General features: G+C 35.7%; 1 protein-coding gene across 3 annotated transcripts in view; it reads right to left on the reverse strand.

The window, feature by feature from the left end:
- Window positions 1-16,251, reverse strand: part of Tada2a (transcriptional adaptor 2A) — a 51,287-nt gene that overhangs the window by 13,984 nt on the left and 21,052 nt on the right. For 2 of the 3 annotated variants that reach the window (XM_046423220.2, XM_058572323.1), the window contains exons 6-10: window positions 16,010-16,167; window positions 14,098-14,186; window positions 12,764-12,836; window positions 2,199-2,262; window positions 174-217 (exon numbers count right to left, since the gene is read on the reverse strand). In XM_046423220.2, coding sequence (XP_046279176.1) covers window positions 174-217; window positions 2,199-2,262; window positions 12,764-12,836; window positions 14,098-14,186; window positions 16,010-16,167 — 428 coding nt within the window. The remainder of the gene's footprint in view (window positions 1-173; window positions 218-2,198; window positions 2,263-12,763; window positions 12,837-14,097; window positions 14,187-16,009; window positions 16,168-16,251) is intronic. The other variant, XM_046423222.2, reaches the window with a different exon arrangement.

Below are 16,251 nucleotides of genomic sequence, written 5' to 3' on the forward strand. Positions count from 1 at the left end.
CCAGTTCTGTATCAGAATTTTAAAAATCGTCCTAGGTGATGCTAACATGCAACTTGAATTAAGAACTAGTGCTATAAATGATCTGTTATAATTTGGTATAATTATTTGTTAAATGATTTGTTAAAGCTATTCAGTAATATTAGAAGAAATTAGAAAAAATAGCCAATACTTACATTGAAATTTTCTAAGGTTGATTAATCCATGATCCCTTATAATTCTAGAATAAAAAACCATAATAATCTCTTTTAGAATAAGTTTCACATTTAATGTTTTTCATATGCAGCTTTTGTTAGACATCTTAAAACACTCTGAGGTAGAATACGGAGGTCCAAAAGAGTCGCTCCCCACAAAATTCTGCAATCAGTGAATCACTAACACAATTTTAGGCTCTCCAGCATCACACATTTTCCCTCTTCTTGGGCGTTGGAGACTCTAAAAAGCTATTTGCTAGATGAATGAATCAATTATCACTCACAAATACTGAAAAATATGTGTCTGTCACTTAAGATGAACAGAAGGAAATCTGTGTCCACATTATACAATTAATCTATTCAGCTTGTGGAAATGTTAATTGAGAATACTCATTCAAGGGAAACCTGCTAACCATAAGAAGGCACCATGATCACACATTCAACGTTTACAACTGTGCATTCATAACAACACTTTGAAGCTATTTGAAATAAGTATATATTGTGCATCTTTAATGGAAGGGCATCATAAAACATAAGATCTAACAGCACCTCTCAACAATTGAGTTCTTCAATACTCCCTAGGTCTAATTATGTGTTTTAAGCAAAGGAGAATTTAAGTAAACCACACAGGGTTATTCTTCTGGAACCTTTATTTATTCCAGAAGAATTCATGACTAGCAATGAAACATCTCATGGAAGCAGCTGGGTAAGCTTCTTCAGGCAGAGAGTAAACTTCACTTTAGATCACATCTAGTCTCTCAGGTGTGCCTCCAACTACTCCCTCACATTTTTATTGCTGATACCACTATGTTTATACTTAGTAATATCTCAACATACATGCCTTCACATATACACATACCTGCACACTCACACCCTCTGCAAATCCCTCTCAGAACTGGTAAATCTCTGTAATCCAACAAGCATCAGGGATCCATAATTTCTAATCTGAATGTGTGTACGTATATGTATATTTTTAGTTTAGGGATTGAACTCAGGAGTGCTTTACCACTAAACTACATCCCCAGTCCTTTTTAATTTTTTATTTTGAGACAGAGTATCACTAAGTTGTTAAGGCTGGCCTAGAATTTGCAATCCTCCTGGCAAGTCACTGGTACAGGTATGTATCACCATGCCTGGCTGAATGTGTAAATATATAAAAATATGTAATTTATATTTATATATTTATACTGTATATTTATATAAATACATATCTATATGTATATTTATATATATGTTTTTTGTACTGGGGATTGAACTCAGGGTTCTTAACCACTGAGCCACATTCCTAGAACTTTATATATTTTATTTAGAGACAAGGTCTCACTGAATTGCTTAGGGTCTTGTAAGTTGCTAAGGCTAGCTTTGAACTCGTGATCCTCCTGCCTCAGTCTCTCCAATCACAAGGATTACAGGCATGCATCACCATGTTTGGCCTGAATATGTGTGTGTGTGTTTTAACTATTTTTTTAGTTGTAGACAAACACAATACTTTTATTTTATTTATTTATTTTTATGTGGTTCTGAGGATTGAAACCAGTGCCTCACACATGCTAGGCAAAGGCTCTACTACCTGAGCTACAATCCCAACCCCTGAATGTATATTTTTGACATACTGTGAAGGGAAGGAAAACCAGGGTGCCTGAAACTTGTTTGGAACTTCTTTGTAATCCTTTTAAATGAAAGACTTCTCATAAAATTACAGTAGTAAGAATGAGGGCATTAAAAAGAATATAATGACTAAACACTTCGAATTGATATTATTCTTTTTTTCCAAAGAGCTTAAAACCCTGTAACCACATTATTCATGTTTTATCCTAACATCAACAAAGGAAGGAAGATATAAAAATAAGACAGATACTATCTCCATCTGACAAATGAAAAATTGAGGCTCAAGAATACATTTCTTCCCCAAGGTCACAAGATGAGCCATAGTGAAGCATTCTTATAGACTATATGCAATCAAACAATCCAAAGCTGAAAGAAGGCAGGATGGTTTTCTGTACTTACTTTTTTCGTCTCTGTCTCTCCTTTAACCTCGAATGATAGATATCCACCACAGCCATCTTCAGAGCTATAAATAAATATATATATAATAAAAATTATATGTTATAAAAAATTAATCTTTTACCCAAACTGTAAACCTGAAATTTCTAACAATTCCATACTCACTAGTTTAGAAATATGTCCACTAAAAGCACAAAAATATCCTAGCATTCTGAAATTCTCTAATGACATATTATGAATAAGTTCTTTTTCCCTATGTATTTAGTGTATGGCAGTACTCTGTAGACTACATTTTCTCCTTTCTACTACACATGTCTTTTGCTAGGTATTGTGGCACATGCCTATAATCCCAGCTACTCAGCAGGCTGAGGCAGGAGGAACACAAATTTGAGGCCAGCCTAAACAACTTAGCAAGACTGTACCTCAAAATAATAAAATAAGAGAAGGGCTAGGGATGCAGCTCAGTGGCAGAGAACACTAGGTTCAATCCCCAGTACGACACACAAAAATACATACATACCTCTTTTGGACATTTATTATGTATATTACTACATACAGTGAAATGTTAAAACTATGGCAGTATATGGGCTAGAAATTACATCAATAAGAGTAATCTTGGGAACCTAGGATCTCACAAATGCTAGGCAAGCGCTCTTCCACTAAGTTACATTCCCCAATCCAAAAATGAATATTAATGGATTGTGGTTTTAACTGTACAGGACTAAGCTCAAGAGACAATGTTAAGACAGAACTAATGTTCAGTACAGACATTTTCCAGAGTAGTAGCAACTGTTTAGGGTGGTAAGGTTCTGCTTTCTGTAATGAAAAGATACATTAAGTAGCCTAATCACAGTGCATCTCCACATAATGTACATCCACAAGACTGGGACCCTAATTAGAATAAGACATACTTAATGTTTGTATAAATATGTCAAAATATACTCTACTGTTATGTATAACTAAGAAGAAAAAATTTTAAAAAGTAGCCTAATCATCGTAAAAGCCATGCCCTACTTGGTTACCCATTTCCAATCCTTTCCTGCCTTTAGCCTCAGAAGTGGAAAAGAGACAGTGGATATGGTAAGTTTTAATCAATACAATAGTTCCAGTTTTTCCTTTCCCTGTCCACTTTTTTCTTCTATCCTAATTTCTCTTTTCACTTTATTCTTATATTTCTATGGTTCCTAGAATCATATGCTCTCAAACTCAGTATCTATTTGAAGCTTTAGATCTTATTGGTTACTTCTAGTCACATGGCCTTTAGTTGCAAATTTGTATTCACCCCTTGCCCATCCTCTTACCTTGGTTGTCCAAGCCAAAAATCAATGTAGACTCTTCCTTCCCCCTCTCTTCATATATGGTCAATCTTATCTAAATATTTGTCTCTCTCAAATTCATTTCTTCACTCTTAATCCCATGCTTTAACTCAGGCCTCTTTTCTCTTGTCATCCTGATGCCATCTTGTAGGAGAGGCATTATAACACTTTGTTCCTGCTTTATTCTAACTTACCCCCTCCAAATGGTGCCAGAGTAATATTTTACAGCACAATCCATGGTGCAAATCCCATGCTTGAAATTCTCTAGTGGCTACCCATCCACTTCAAGAGTTCAAACTCTTACATATTATACAAGGCCTTTTACTGTCTCAATACTGCCTACCTTTACCAGTCTTGTTTCCTACCATTCCCTCATAGGCTCTATATACCACGCACACAAAAACACCAGGCCAAGATCACATGGCTACTGAGTACAGATAAATTGGATGGCCTGGTTCCAAGGCTGTGAGAAGGAAAAAAGAAATTGCCCCAGTATGTTTACTTTTAGTGGGCTTACTTTCTCCATATTAGTCCCACATTCTAGCACTGCATTGACTAAAAATAAAATATATATTAAAAAAAAAAAACTTGAGATGCAGAAAATTACCACAGGCCGTTTATAATCAAAGGACTTCTAGGCTTAAAAAATGAAGACCAATTATTAACAACTCCTGAAGAAATTTTGAGTACTGTACTATGGTACATTAAACCATTTATCTCATCTATGGATTCTGAAAGCATGTTAAGATTTAATGAATTTTTAGAAGATTCTGGAACTATATTAACAACTTCCTGTTTCCTTAAGCTTTGTATAAATTGAGAGTTTGGCATTTCATTTTTATTACTGATTGTATTCACAGAAGAAAGATCCTAGAGCACAACACATTATCCAAATATTAGGTAATATAATTTCTAAAAAAAAAAAAATCAGACTTTGTAGCAAAGAATTTGGCTGTGTATGAGAATCACTTCTTTCAAGATAGCAAGCTTCTTTTCAAATTATAGCCTAGAGCCTCTGAAATGCTGATAACTCAAACAATAATATAATCTCATCCTGCTCTAAAGAGTACAGAAATCCAAGTTCAAGCTCAGCCCAGTGGATGCCATAAGTCATATTCTATAACAATAAGTTTTAAACATTGTTTTCAAACAAAACATTATGTGGACTACTAAGTCAGATCTACTCTTGCTAGATCTCTTACTCTAGCCCCAACTATCTTGACTAGCAGAAGTCCCTACTGGAATTAGACTTTAGGGAAGGGAGGAAAAAGGGGGGAGGGCTCTAATTAAGAGAACAACACACAATGGCTTATAAGAATCACAATTTCACCTGGCATAGAAGTACATGCCTGTTAATTCCAGCAACTTGGGAGGCTAAGTCAGGGGGATTGCAAATTCAAAGCAAGCTGCAGCAAAAGTGAGGCACTAAGCAACTCAGTGAGACCCTGACTCTAAATAAATACAAGATAGGATTTGGGATGTGGCTCTATGGCCAAGGGCCCCTCACTTCAATCCTTGGTGCTTGGTGCCAAAACAAACAAACAAACAAAACAAAAAAAAACACACCTATTTCTTTTATTATGTGAAAATGAACAAAAGTTGTTACACAAGTACAATTCTCAAAGGCTGTCAATACGGTACCCTGGCAAGATAACAGAAATAAATTCTGGATAATCCATATAAATATTTTACTGTGCATCTTGCTGCTACCTGCCCTGGAGATATTCTTAGATTAGAAAGTTCCATACCCAAATCTTACATGCTGGGCTGTGAGGGAATGTGCTATATATAAATGTAGCTTCAATCACTGAAAGATGTCCAGGAATACTTGTATCCAGGCCATTCTCCTGTGGGTCTGAGATTTTTAAAAAATTAAAAAAAATAACCTAAATCTTAGCAGGATAATCTGAAGAGATGAGCGAATGCAACCTTAAAAAAAAAAAAAAAAAAGTTTAAGTATTAAAAAAAAAAAAAAAAGAGCTACCATGGATTCTTTTTCTTTGTTTCTAACAAGTTCAAAGATTTAAACCACAATGGTTGATTTTTCCTCATAAGTGCCAACAAATGAAAAATAATTCAATGTTATCAATCTTAAGATTTAAGGTAATGGTTTTCAAACTCTTTTTCAGGTAGTAAACTCCTTCTACAAGTGATATCTTTCTTTCTTTCTTTCTTTTTTTTTTTTGAGGCAGAGTCTGGCTAAGTTGGCCAAGCTGGCCCCAAACTTACTAGCCTCCTGCCTCAGCCTCCTGAGTAGCTGGACAGGCATGTGCCACCACCATGCCAGGCCATAGGACATCTTTCTTGATTATGGGGTTGTTCCATATAAAACTCCTGATACCACAGAATGCCCTATGTTCTACCTGTTTTACAAAACAATTGCTGTGGAATGGAGATGCACTTTATGTGCCACCATGGTGGAAAAGTGAAGAGTAAAAGAGTCTCTAACATACATTATAACCAAATACAAATTTTATAGACTTTCTTTCTTACTAAAAGGGAAGAATTGGGAAGTCAACAGTTCAAGGCAGGAAGGAAAACAAACATAGTAGTATTAACTAAAATAGCTGAGAACTTCTTAGGCTTTTTTTTAAAAATAGATTTTTAGTTGTCAATGGACTTTAATTATTTATATGCAGTGCTGAGAATTGAACCCAGTGCCTCACACATGCTAGGCAAGCACTCTACCACTGAATCACAACCCCAGCCTGATGTTTTAGGCTCTTTATATACCTTATTTGTCTGCTCAATAAAATAAATTCAATAGAAAAGAAATGTCTAAAGATCCAGTGGGAATCACTGCTAATTTTGCTAAAACATTTTGTTTAATTTAATTTCTACAATTTTTCTAAGACACTAACTTTACCATGTTGCTTCCTGAGATTTGTGTGGGAATGGCTTAATTAAAAAAGAAAAAAACCAAAGTGACTATATTACCACACACACAAAAAAATCTATAAATAAATATTGCAAATGATTAGTTCTACTGCTTGATCACATCAGTAGTTTAAACTTGTTCAACTGGCTTTAGAAGACAAAAGGTGGGAAAGAATGCATAGAGACAAATGGGAGGGAAACTGAAATTCTCCCAGAAAAAAATTCATATTTGAAACTCTCTTTTCTTTATAAAGCACACTCAGATAGCAGCAACTGATTTCAAAATCTTGGCTGCATAAATAATCCAGGGAGGACCTCAGCACAGTAGGCAGAATAGAAGCAAGAAAGCAAACTAAGAATGAGAATCAGGGATTGGTTCATGTTCGATTAAAGTGACTGGAAGCTCCAATACAAGCTGGCAAATAAAAAACAAAGATCATTAAACATGAACAACCAAAACTACCCATAACCTATCCACTGATAGAAGGCCTCTGAAATCTCTACTTTGGGGGAAGAACAGTCTCTCTGTGATTACACTGAGGACTGATAAAGTTTCCCAAAGGCTGGCCTTAAAATATTTCAAGAAGTGGGCAGAAGACAGAGGCAGCTCCTTCCCACTGCAATGTATTTCTAACATTGTTCAAAATAGCTGGCAACATGTTTCTGTTTTCTTGACAGAAGGCACTTACTGCTTGCTTGGCAAGAAAATCAACTCAGAGGCTTTAACTTCGGGAAGACCAATCAAAATCCTAATTACAACCACATAAGCACAAACCTGTGACTCAGGTATTCCCCAGAAGCAAAGCTTTTAAATAAAAGTCATTATCCTCTGAGCTTTTAGCCAAGATACACACAAATAATTCTGTGAGGGGAAGACTATGTGACCTAATGGTTAAAGTCAGCAAGTAGAAAACCTTAGATAGGGCCGGGGTTGTGGCTCAGTGGTAGAGCATTTGTCTCACATGTATGAGGCACTGGATTCAATTCTCAGCACCTCATATAAATGAATAAATAAAGGTCCATCAACAACTAAAAAAAATATTTTAAAAAACCTTAGATAAATTACTTAATTTCTTTGCACATTTCTCTGAATGTAAAATGGGAAAATATCTATTCCTACTTCTCAACAATCTGATGAAGCCATAACAAACCAGAAACCACATTAAAAAAAATTTTTTTAAAAAGCAACAAAAATTCAAAAATGTAAAGACAGTGGATATTATACAGTATTAAGAACATAGACTCTGGAGATGGCACTGCCTCTTGCCATTTGTATCATCGCAGGCAAGTTACTAGATCTTTCCATGCTTCAATTTCTCATCTATAAAATGGGAATAATAATAACACTCAACTCATGAGGTTTTTTTGTTTGTTTCTGTTGTACTGGGGATTGAAACCAGGCCCCTCCACATGGTAGGCGAGCATTCTATTACTGAGCTATCTTCCAGCATTTTTCTTTTTACATTTTTTTTTTTTTTTTTTAAGAAATAACTATTGAAGGGCTGGGAATATAGCTCAGTTGGTAGAGCGCTTGCCTTGCACACATAAGGCCCTGGGTTCAACCCCTAGCACCACACATGAAAAAAAAAGGAAGTAACTATTCAAATCCTTTGCTCATTTTTTTATTTAGTTTTTTTTAAAAATGTGGTGTTGGGGATTGAACCTAGTGCCTCATACATGCTAGGCAAGCGTTCTACCACTGAACCACAACTCCAGCCCTTCTTTTTACTTTTTTACTAAGAGCTTTATGGTTATACAGAGCAGTTCGGTTCATCCTGACAAACTGAAACACAAATGGACAGAACTTTTATTTTTTATTTTGAAACAGGGTCTGAGGCTAGTCTCGAACTTACAATCTTCCTAACTCAAGCTTCATGTAGTTGGGGTTACAGGCGTGCTTTTGTGAGGATTAAATGACTTCATGTATGTGGCAAACAAAAGTGTTATATATATATTGGCTAATATTATTAATAATATTTAAAAAGTATTTTTCAGCTTTAGATGGACATGCTATCTGTATTTTACTTATTTTTTATGTGGTGCTAAGAATCGAACCCAGTGCCTCACATGTGCTAGGCAAGCGCTCCACCACTGACCCATAACCTCAACCCTATTATTAATAATATTTATGTTTAAAACTGTCTTATGCAGAAACCATCTTTAATGATCACTTAAATGTAGGGCACTCCCAAACAGGTGAATGCACATTGAAATGAAGCTGGATCTCTGATCTACGAATTGTCAAAGGATATGGGCGAAGAATATGGGCCAAAGAAATACAATCTGAAAAAGGAAAGAGGCTCCATGCCTAGAAGAGAAACCTTGATGAAATAAGCTTTCCAAATAGAGGAAATGTAAACTTACTAATGTGCAACCCTATGTTGAAAACACAGACCCAACACATAACAGAAGTTCATAATGCTTCTAGGTTGCCTGGGTTTCGAGACAACAATGACCAGAAGGATGCTGAATCCATAATTTAGGAACACTGAGGAACTCAAGAAAAGAGGAGTACACAGATTTAGGAGAGTTTTTCACAAGATGGGGAAAGAGATGTCAGCAGAAAGAGATGACAGAACTATACTAAGCATCTGCATTCAGCTCCCACAACATACACGAGACATTAAAGGATCCAAGTTATGAGTCTTCTGCATCTCTTTCTGAACCAATAATTTTTCCTATGTCAATAAAATAGGAGAAGATGACATTTAGGGATTTGAGCACTTCCTTTTTTCCTCAGATGTGCCTTCACTTATAGTACTCTTTCTGGACCCATTCTGAAAGCCTCCTGTTATAGCTGGAATGCCAATTAATTATTCCTCCATTGTATCCCAGGCCTCTATTATGGACTATACAAGCCAATTTTATTAGGCAAGTTCCAGAAATCAAAGCAAAAGCCTTCAGGTGAGGAAAATGGCTTGGTGGCACCAGGTGATATTCTAGATGGGTTCCAAATACAAAAACCAGCCACTCTGCTTCCTTCTGGTACTTATAAGTGAGGGAACATAAAAGGAATGTTAATGTTCAGTAATATTAGGAGTACAATCGTATAATGGAATGGTAATAACACCAACCTGAATTGTGTACCATCTTTCATTGGAGCCATTTACACTCTGACTAATCAGTGTCACCTCTTCTTTACTGGCAGGAGACACAGAAAAAACATCAATCAAGACTCCAAGGACTTGACCACTTGTAACTCAGAAACAAGTCTGAGGTTGATTCAGTGTCCTGATTTTCACTATATCTGTGCCCATCTCTGTGAGCCAGGCACACTTAATAACTCCTTCTCTTGGCTTCCTGAGTCTCCTTGGGCTCTTAGTCCCTTTTCTGGGAGAGACTGCTCGAGGGCAACATGCCCCACACATGGGTCATGCTACTATATTAGATACCTAAGAATGCAGAATCATAAACAAATCATCTCTGTGGTACCACCACCAAGGCAACCCTTTGACTTCCCATGCTGCCAAACCTCTTTAAAATGTACTTTTTAAAAGTACCTATCTAGCCAGGCATGGTGGCTCATTCCTGTAATCCCAGTGACTCAGGAGAGGCTGAGGCATGAAGATTCCAAGTTTGAGACCATCCTAAGTGACTTAGTGAGACCCTGTCTCAAAATAAAGTTAAAAAGGGTTGGGAATGTAGCTCAACGGTAAAGTACCCCTGGGCTATATCTTAGTACCAAAAAATAAGTAAATATGGGGTTGAGGCTGTAGCTCAGTGGTAAAGCGCTTGCCTTGAATATGTGAGGCACTGGGTTTGATCCTCAGCACCACATAAAAATAAATAAAGATACTGTGTGTTTGTTTACAACTAAATAAATTTTAAAAAATAAGTAAATAAAAGGTACTTATCTAAAAATTTTATAGTTCACTATTGGGCTGTGGGAAAGATTATTATTCATTTATATTAAAGTCACTTATTTATAAGAACTAAAAACTAGTGCTTCTGTTCTAGTACAAATGAAAATCAGTGATTTACAAGGTTGTTGAAACTGTAGGAAGAGCACAAATAACTTATGTTACAGGTGTGAAAAGCTAGCTAAGCTAAATATCACTAATCAACTGCTTCTTTTTGATTTTTCTTTTTGTCTTCCCTTAATTATAGAAAGAACCACAAATGCATCAGAAAAAGGTAAAAATCCTGCTTCTACAAAGAATGAAGAGAAAAACTAATGCCAACCACTACTATAGTTTTATTTTATTTTAGAAATTGAACCCAGTGGTGCTTTACCACTGAGCTCCCCCACCCCCACCTTTTTAAAATTTTAGTTGTTGACACGACTTTTATTTTATTCATTTATGTGTGGTACTGAGAATCAAACACAGTGCTTCACGCATGCTAGGCAATCCCTTTAAAACTAAGTCACAATCCCAGACCCTACTACAGTTTTCTTAATAATGTTAAAATGTAAGAATGAAGACTTTGGATTAAAGCCTAGAGAAGTGATTCAGCAAGTCCCTTGCATAGCTGAGCCATTATTGACATTAGAGATTTTGATTTTTTACTTTTAAGAGGTTTTTTTTTTTGGTACTGGGGATTGAACTCAGGGGTACTCGACCACTGAGCCACATTCCCAGCCTATTTTGTATTGTATTTAGAGACAGGGTCTCACTGAGTTGCTTAGCGCCTTGCTTTTGCTGAGGCTGGCTTTGAACTCACAATCCTCCTGCCTCAGCCTCCAGAGCCACTGGGATTACAGATGTGTGCCACCACATCTGGCAATAAATTTTAATATCTAAAAGGATGATATTTATGAAGCTGCCCTTTTTGCATATAGAGCCTGGTGTTTGGATAAGAAAGATACAAGCCAGGAAACAATACTTTTTTAATTAAAGGTATGTATGTAGAGAAAGTGTCTGTAGAGAAAGACTGAATGGCAATCTGCACACCACCTTAAAGGGAACAACCCATGAGATGAGAAAAGACAGCATGAGTCACTGGAATTGAAAAGAAGAGATTGACACAAAAGACTGAACAAATACAATGGATCTAGTGAGTGCCAAGGTAGTCTGCTTTCAAGTTTTCCTCTTTTAGTTCAATCTGCGTCACTTTGACTTTCATTAAACTTGTGTGGGAGAAAAGAAGAGGAATCAAATTCTGCAAAATAGAAAAAAAATTGCTCAAAAAATGTATACAGATAAAAACTTCAAATAAAATTTTTTAAAAAATTTTTTAGTTGTTGATGGACATATGTTTTATTTATTTATATGTGTTGCTGAGAAGTGAATCCCGTGTCACAAATGCTAGGCAAGCACTTTACCTCTGAGCTACAACCCCAGCCCAAAGGTAAAATTTTTGTATTGGTCACTGGTTTGAGGACAAATACTCATACAGCTCTTCCACAGAGAGAGGAATCATGTTCTTCTTCTAGTGACAGTGTTGATCTATAATTCAACAAGTATCCTACCTGCCTTTCCCATCTAGGATATAGATTTAAAAGAAATAATGAAAACTGTTTGAGGAATACAGACCCCAATAGAGCATTACTGATCTATTGTATCATAATCAATTTTGGACTGAAATGAAAGAGAAGATGGAGGACTATTTAAGTACACAGTTCACTGAAAATGGAGAGGCAAAGGGACTCCATGAAAGCTCAACCATTTTGGGGGGAGGATGCAGAGTACTGGGAATAGAACCTAAAGCTTCATATGCTACTGACTACCCACTTTCAGTAACTCTGTGGCATTCAGCACTTAAATTATAACAGAAGAGTTATCATAAAAACTTAGAGATCTAATCTAAGGTTAGGATTCAGAAGTGCTAAAACTTCCAACAGTTTTAAGAAGCAAGAAATTCCCAATTTTGGTCTAAAAACCCTTGAAATTTTTCCATTCTTTTTCTTTGCTATTGGCAATTTGGGGGGATAAATTATAGTGAATGTTCAGTATCAGCAGTTACTGTAATCTCAAGGACTAAACACCATTTCCCTTTCTTCTAAGGAGAAATGAGGGCTACTTAACCAATTACCTCAGTCAAAAGAAAGATCACACAGCCCAAGGGATGGGATATTCCCAACTATTCTTACATGATCAATATTTTCACCATCATCACAAATTGTATTTGATATAGTCAAAACCCAAGTCAACAGGATACATTCAGCAACTTAATCATAAGGGGTGTGTGTGTGTGTGTGTGCACGTGTGTGTGTGTGTGTGTGCGCGCGCATAGTAGCGCTAGAGACAGAACCCAGGGGCTCATGCACGCTAGGCCATCACTCAACCACTGAGCTACATCCCCAGCCCCCACCACTAGATTTTGAATTCCACTAGGGCAAGGTGCATGTTTTATTTATTCTTATATTCCCAATGTCCAAAACAAGTGTCATCTCATATTTGTATTCAATGAACATTTGATAAAATAAAATGTTACCATGTAAAATGTCTGAGTCATCTTCAACAAAATCAATGTCTCTCAAGTCCCATTCTGCATAATTGTCAAACTCCTGTTAGGGGAAAAGAAACCCCCCACCCCAAACCCATTAGCTTTGAATAATGCCTTTACAGTAGCCATGCTTTAGAAGAAACAGAAAATACACAAACCATCATTTGTTAAAAAATACTAAATGTGATAAAAAGCCAGGATTCTGCCACAAGTAATAGGAAATCATGGTGAAAATCTGTGAAGCTTTCAGGTAGTAGCAAAAAAAAAAAAATTAGAATAGTTGTAGGAGTCTAGGAATGAAGCCAGATCCACTGTTCTAAAATTTTTAAATTCATTATCAAGAAAATTGAACTTTGACTAAGCCTTCAAATATTAGGTAAGAAAAACTATCTGTACTAATTTATTTACCTTTTATATTCTTTTGAAGACTCTATGTAGTTAATATTGCTTATATAGTTAGTTAATAATTATACTTATATGCAGATTTGTTCACATTCTACAGTTAGTTAATAATTAATATTAATAATTAGTTAATATTATACTTATATGTAGATTTGTTCACATTCTATTCAATGAGTAAAAATTATCAGGGTAGTCTCTATTGTATAGGTTTACAATATCACTGCCGTGAACAAGATGTAGACTTGGGTATCAAAATTGTTTGCAGTTTGTTAAACTTTTAAGCTGCCTCCAGAAGCACTATTGTGTTGATCAATAATAAATAAGACACTTGTGACTACATTCACATGGATTTTAATTCCATGGCTGAATGGGGAACATGGTTTTTATATACACTTGTCATTCTTTTTATACTGGTGAATGCAGTTATGGGAATAGGCAAGTAACTGTCCCACCCACTATCTGGTTTTTTACATATGATTCTACTGGAACACAGGTATACATTTGTTTATGTATTATGTATGCTACTTTCGCCCAATAATGGCAAAGTTTAATTTAAACCAGAACTTTCTGACATGGAAAACTTAAAATATTTACTATCTCGTCCTTAATAAGAGGCCCAAGCCCTGATTTAGCTTAAACTTGAAGCTTCATAGGTGTGAAAAGAGAACCAGGCTATAAAAATACCATACTACAAAGAAAATAAAAGTCAGCAGCAATGCAACTTCAATAGTAGATTCTTGTTTCATAAGTGGAAATGTTTACAAATGAGAAAAGGAACTCAAATGGAGTCCTGCATAAAGGACCCACAAATGACAGTAATTTGAAAATCTACTTTCAGTGGCATGGGTAGCAGATAGAAGCCTTATCAGAAACAAAAACAAGTTTTTCCTAACTTATAGCTAAAAACAAGTTTCTCCTACCTCAATGAAATCTGCTCGAGCTGGCATGTATCCTGCCATGTCCCGAGAAAGCAAGGAGTCAAAGGTAGGTCGAGGAGGATCATCTGCAGCTGGAAGAATTGTTTTCCTCAGTTAATAAAATATTGGCACAAAGAAGTCACACAAAAAATTCCTTATTAACATGGAAATATTTTTGTTTGTGTTGGAGAGAATAAATAAATAAACAGTGTTGGAGAGAATAAATGTTTTTATGAAAAAGATGAAGCATTACAGAAACAGACTGTCTTCTTAAAAAAAGAAAACCAAGAATAAGAGATTCTCTAAAATGGGGAAATTCCCTCTGATTTTTGCTTTTCTGAAATGAAAGGAAACCAGTCTTTAAAATTTTTTTTAAAAATTTATTTATAGGGCTGGGAATGTGGCTCGCCTGGCATGCATGCGGCCCGGGTTCGATCCTCAGCACCACATACAAAGAAAGATGTTGTGTCCGCCAAAAACTAAAAAAAATAAATGTTAAAAAAAAAAAAAAAGAAAAGAAACTTACAAGGTTTCTCAAAAATAAATAAATAAAATAAAATTTATTTACAGACAGGTTCTCACTAAGTTGCTTAGGGCCTTGCTAAATTGCTAAGGCTGGTCTCAAACCTGTGATTCTCAGGCTTCAGCCTCTGAGGCTACTACATTACATGCATGCACTACTGCGTCCAGCAAGAATTCTATTTTAACATTATAGAACCGAAGTATTTATCCTATCAGTTTCGGTTCTCTTATGCCTTAGGGTCAATCTCAATTTACAAATATCATCCAACTGAGAAGCAAAAGCACATTACATTTGGAAGTTAGCTGAAGGTGAATCCCAGCTCCAATATACAGCAGTTCTGTGACCTTATGCAAATTATCTAACAATTAATCTAAATTAATTAATATTTATCTAAATTACTATAATTATTATACAATAAATATTATAGTAATTATATAATAATTATTATTAAATAATTAACTTTCTGAATCTAAGTTACCTCAATGTGTAAAATGAAAGCACCTGTTCTATTTATTTCATTGGGTTACTAGAGGAACAAATGGTCTAATAAATTTTAGAATAAAGTGCTAAAATCCAAAATATTATTCAAATAGGAGGTATCACCAGCCTCTGAATTAGTCAACTATAAAAACTGTTTCTAGGGGCTAGGGATGTGGCTCAAGTGGTAGAGCGCTTGCCTAGCATGCATGAGGCACTGGATTCGATTCTCAGCACCACATGAAAAAAATAAAGATATTGTGTCCACCTAAAAAACCCAAAAAATAAATATTAAAAAAAACCTGTTTCTAGGAAGTATGAGAAAAGGGGAGGAGAGAAAACATTAATATCTCATTACTTGTGCTTTGAATGTCATTCAGAAAAGATGTCTATTATAATTCATCATGTTTTTGGTTGATTTTTTAAAAAGACCCATTAATCCCAGAGGCACATAAGATTAAAATGTTTGCCTTCACTGCCACAACCAAGAAACAAAAATAACAAACTGCTTGTTGGACTTGACATTGGGGCAATTAATGATAATAAGATAATACTGGACCCTGTTAAGCAACTTCTATCTATGATGACAAATCCTTGGATTACAGGGCCTGTACTCATAAAAGCATGGACAGGTTGATCCCTTTTTGACACTTCATCTATAGAAACATGCATTAAAGTTAAATATTCACTCTGAGTGGGTAGAATTACATGTTGGCTTAAAGGATCCAGATGTCCATTATAAAACTGACCCCTTCTTGACATTTATAACCCTAACTCTCAACAGCTTCATTCCAACTCCTCCTATTTTCCATAAGCTCTTTATCTATCCAAGTCATCAAACCATTATTTATCTGCAACTGAAACAGGGTTCCAAAATGAACTAAGTATCTCTTACCAAATTAGGGAGGAACTTACAGTGAAATGGAATGGCTGTATCAGCAGTTTTTGCCTCCTCTGCTTGTTTCAGGTTTAGCAGGGTAGATGCAAACAGAGGATTATTGATGAAATGCTTCATGTAGTGTTTCTCACACTCCTCCTTGGTCTTGGTGCACATCTGATTAGCTACATCCTGCCTAGAGAAGTGTGGGCAAAAAAAGGAAGGGGAGTAATTTTTCCATGTATACATAATTCTAAAAGCATGATTTCTTCTTTCCATG

The sequence above is a fragment of the Marmota monax genome, unplaced genomic scaffold (assembly GCF_021218885.2).
Source record: "Marmota monax isolate L192 unplaced genomic scaffold, Marmota_monax_Labrador192_F-V1.1 WCK01_AAM20220418_F8-fsc00171, whole genome shotgun sequence".
NCBI classification, from domain to species: Eukaryota; Metazoa; Chordata; class Mammalia; order Rodentia; family Sciuridae; genus Marmota; species Marmota monax.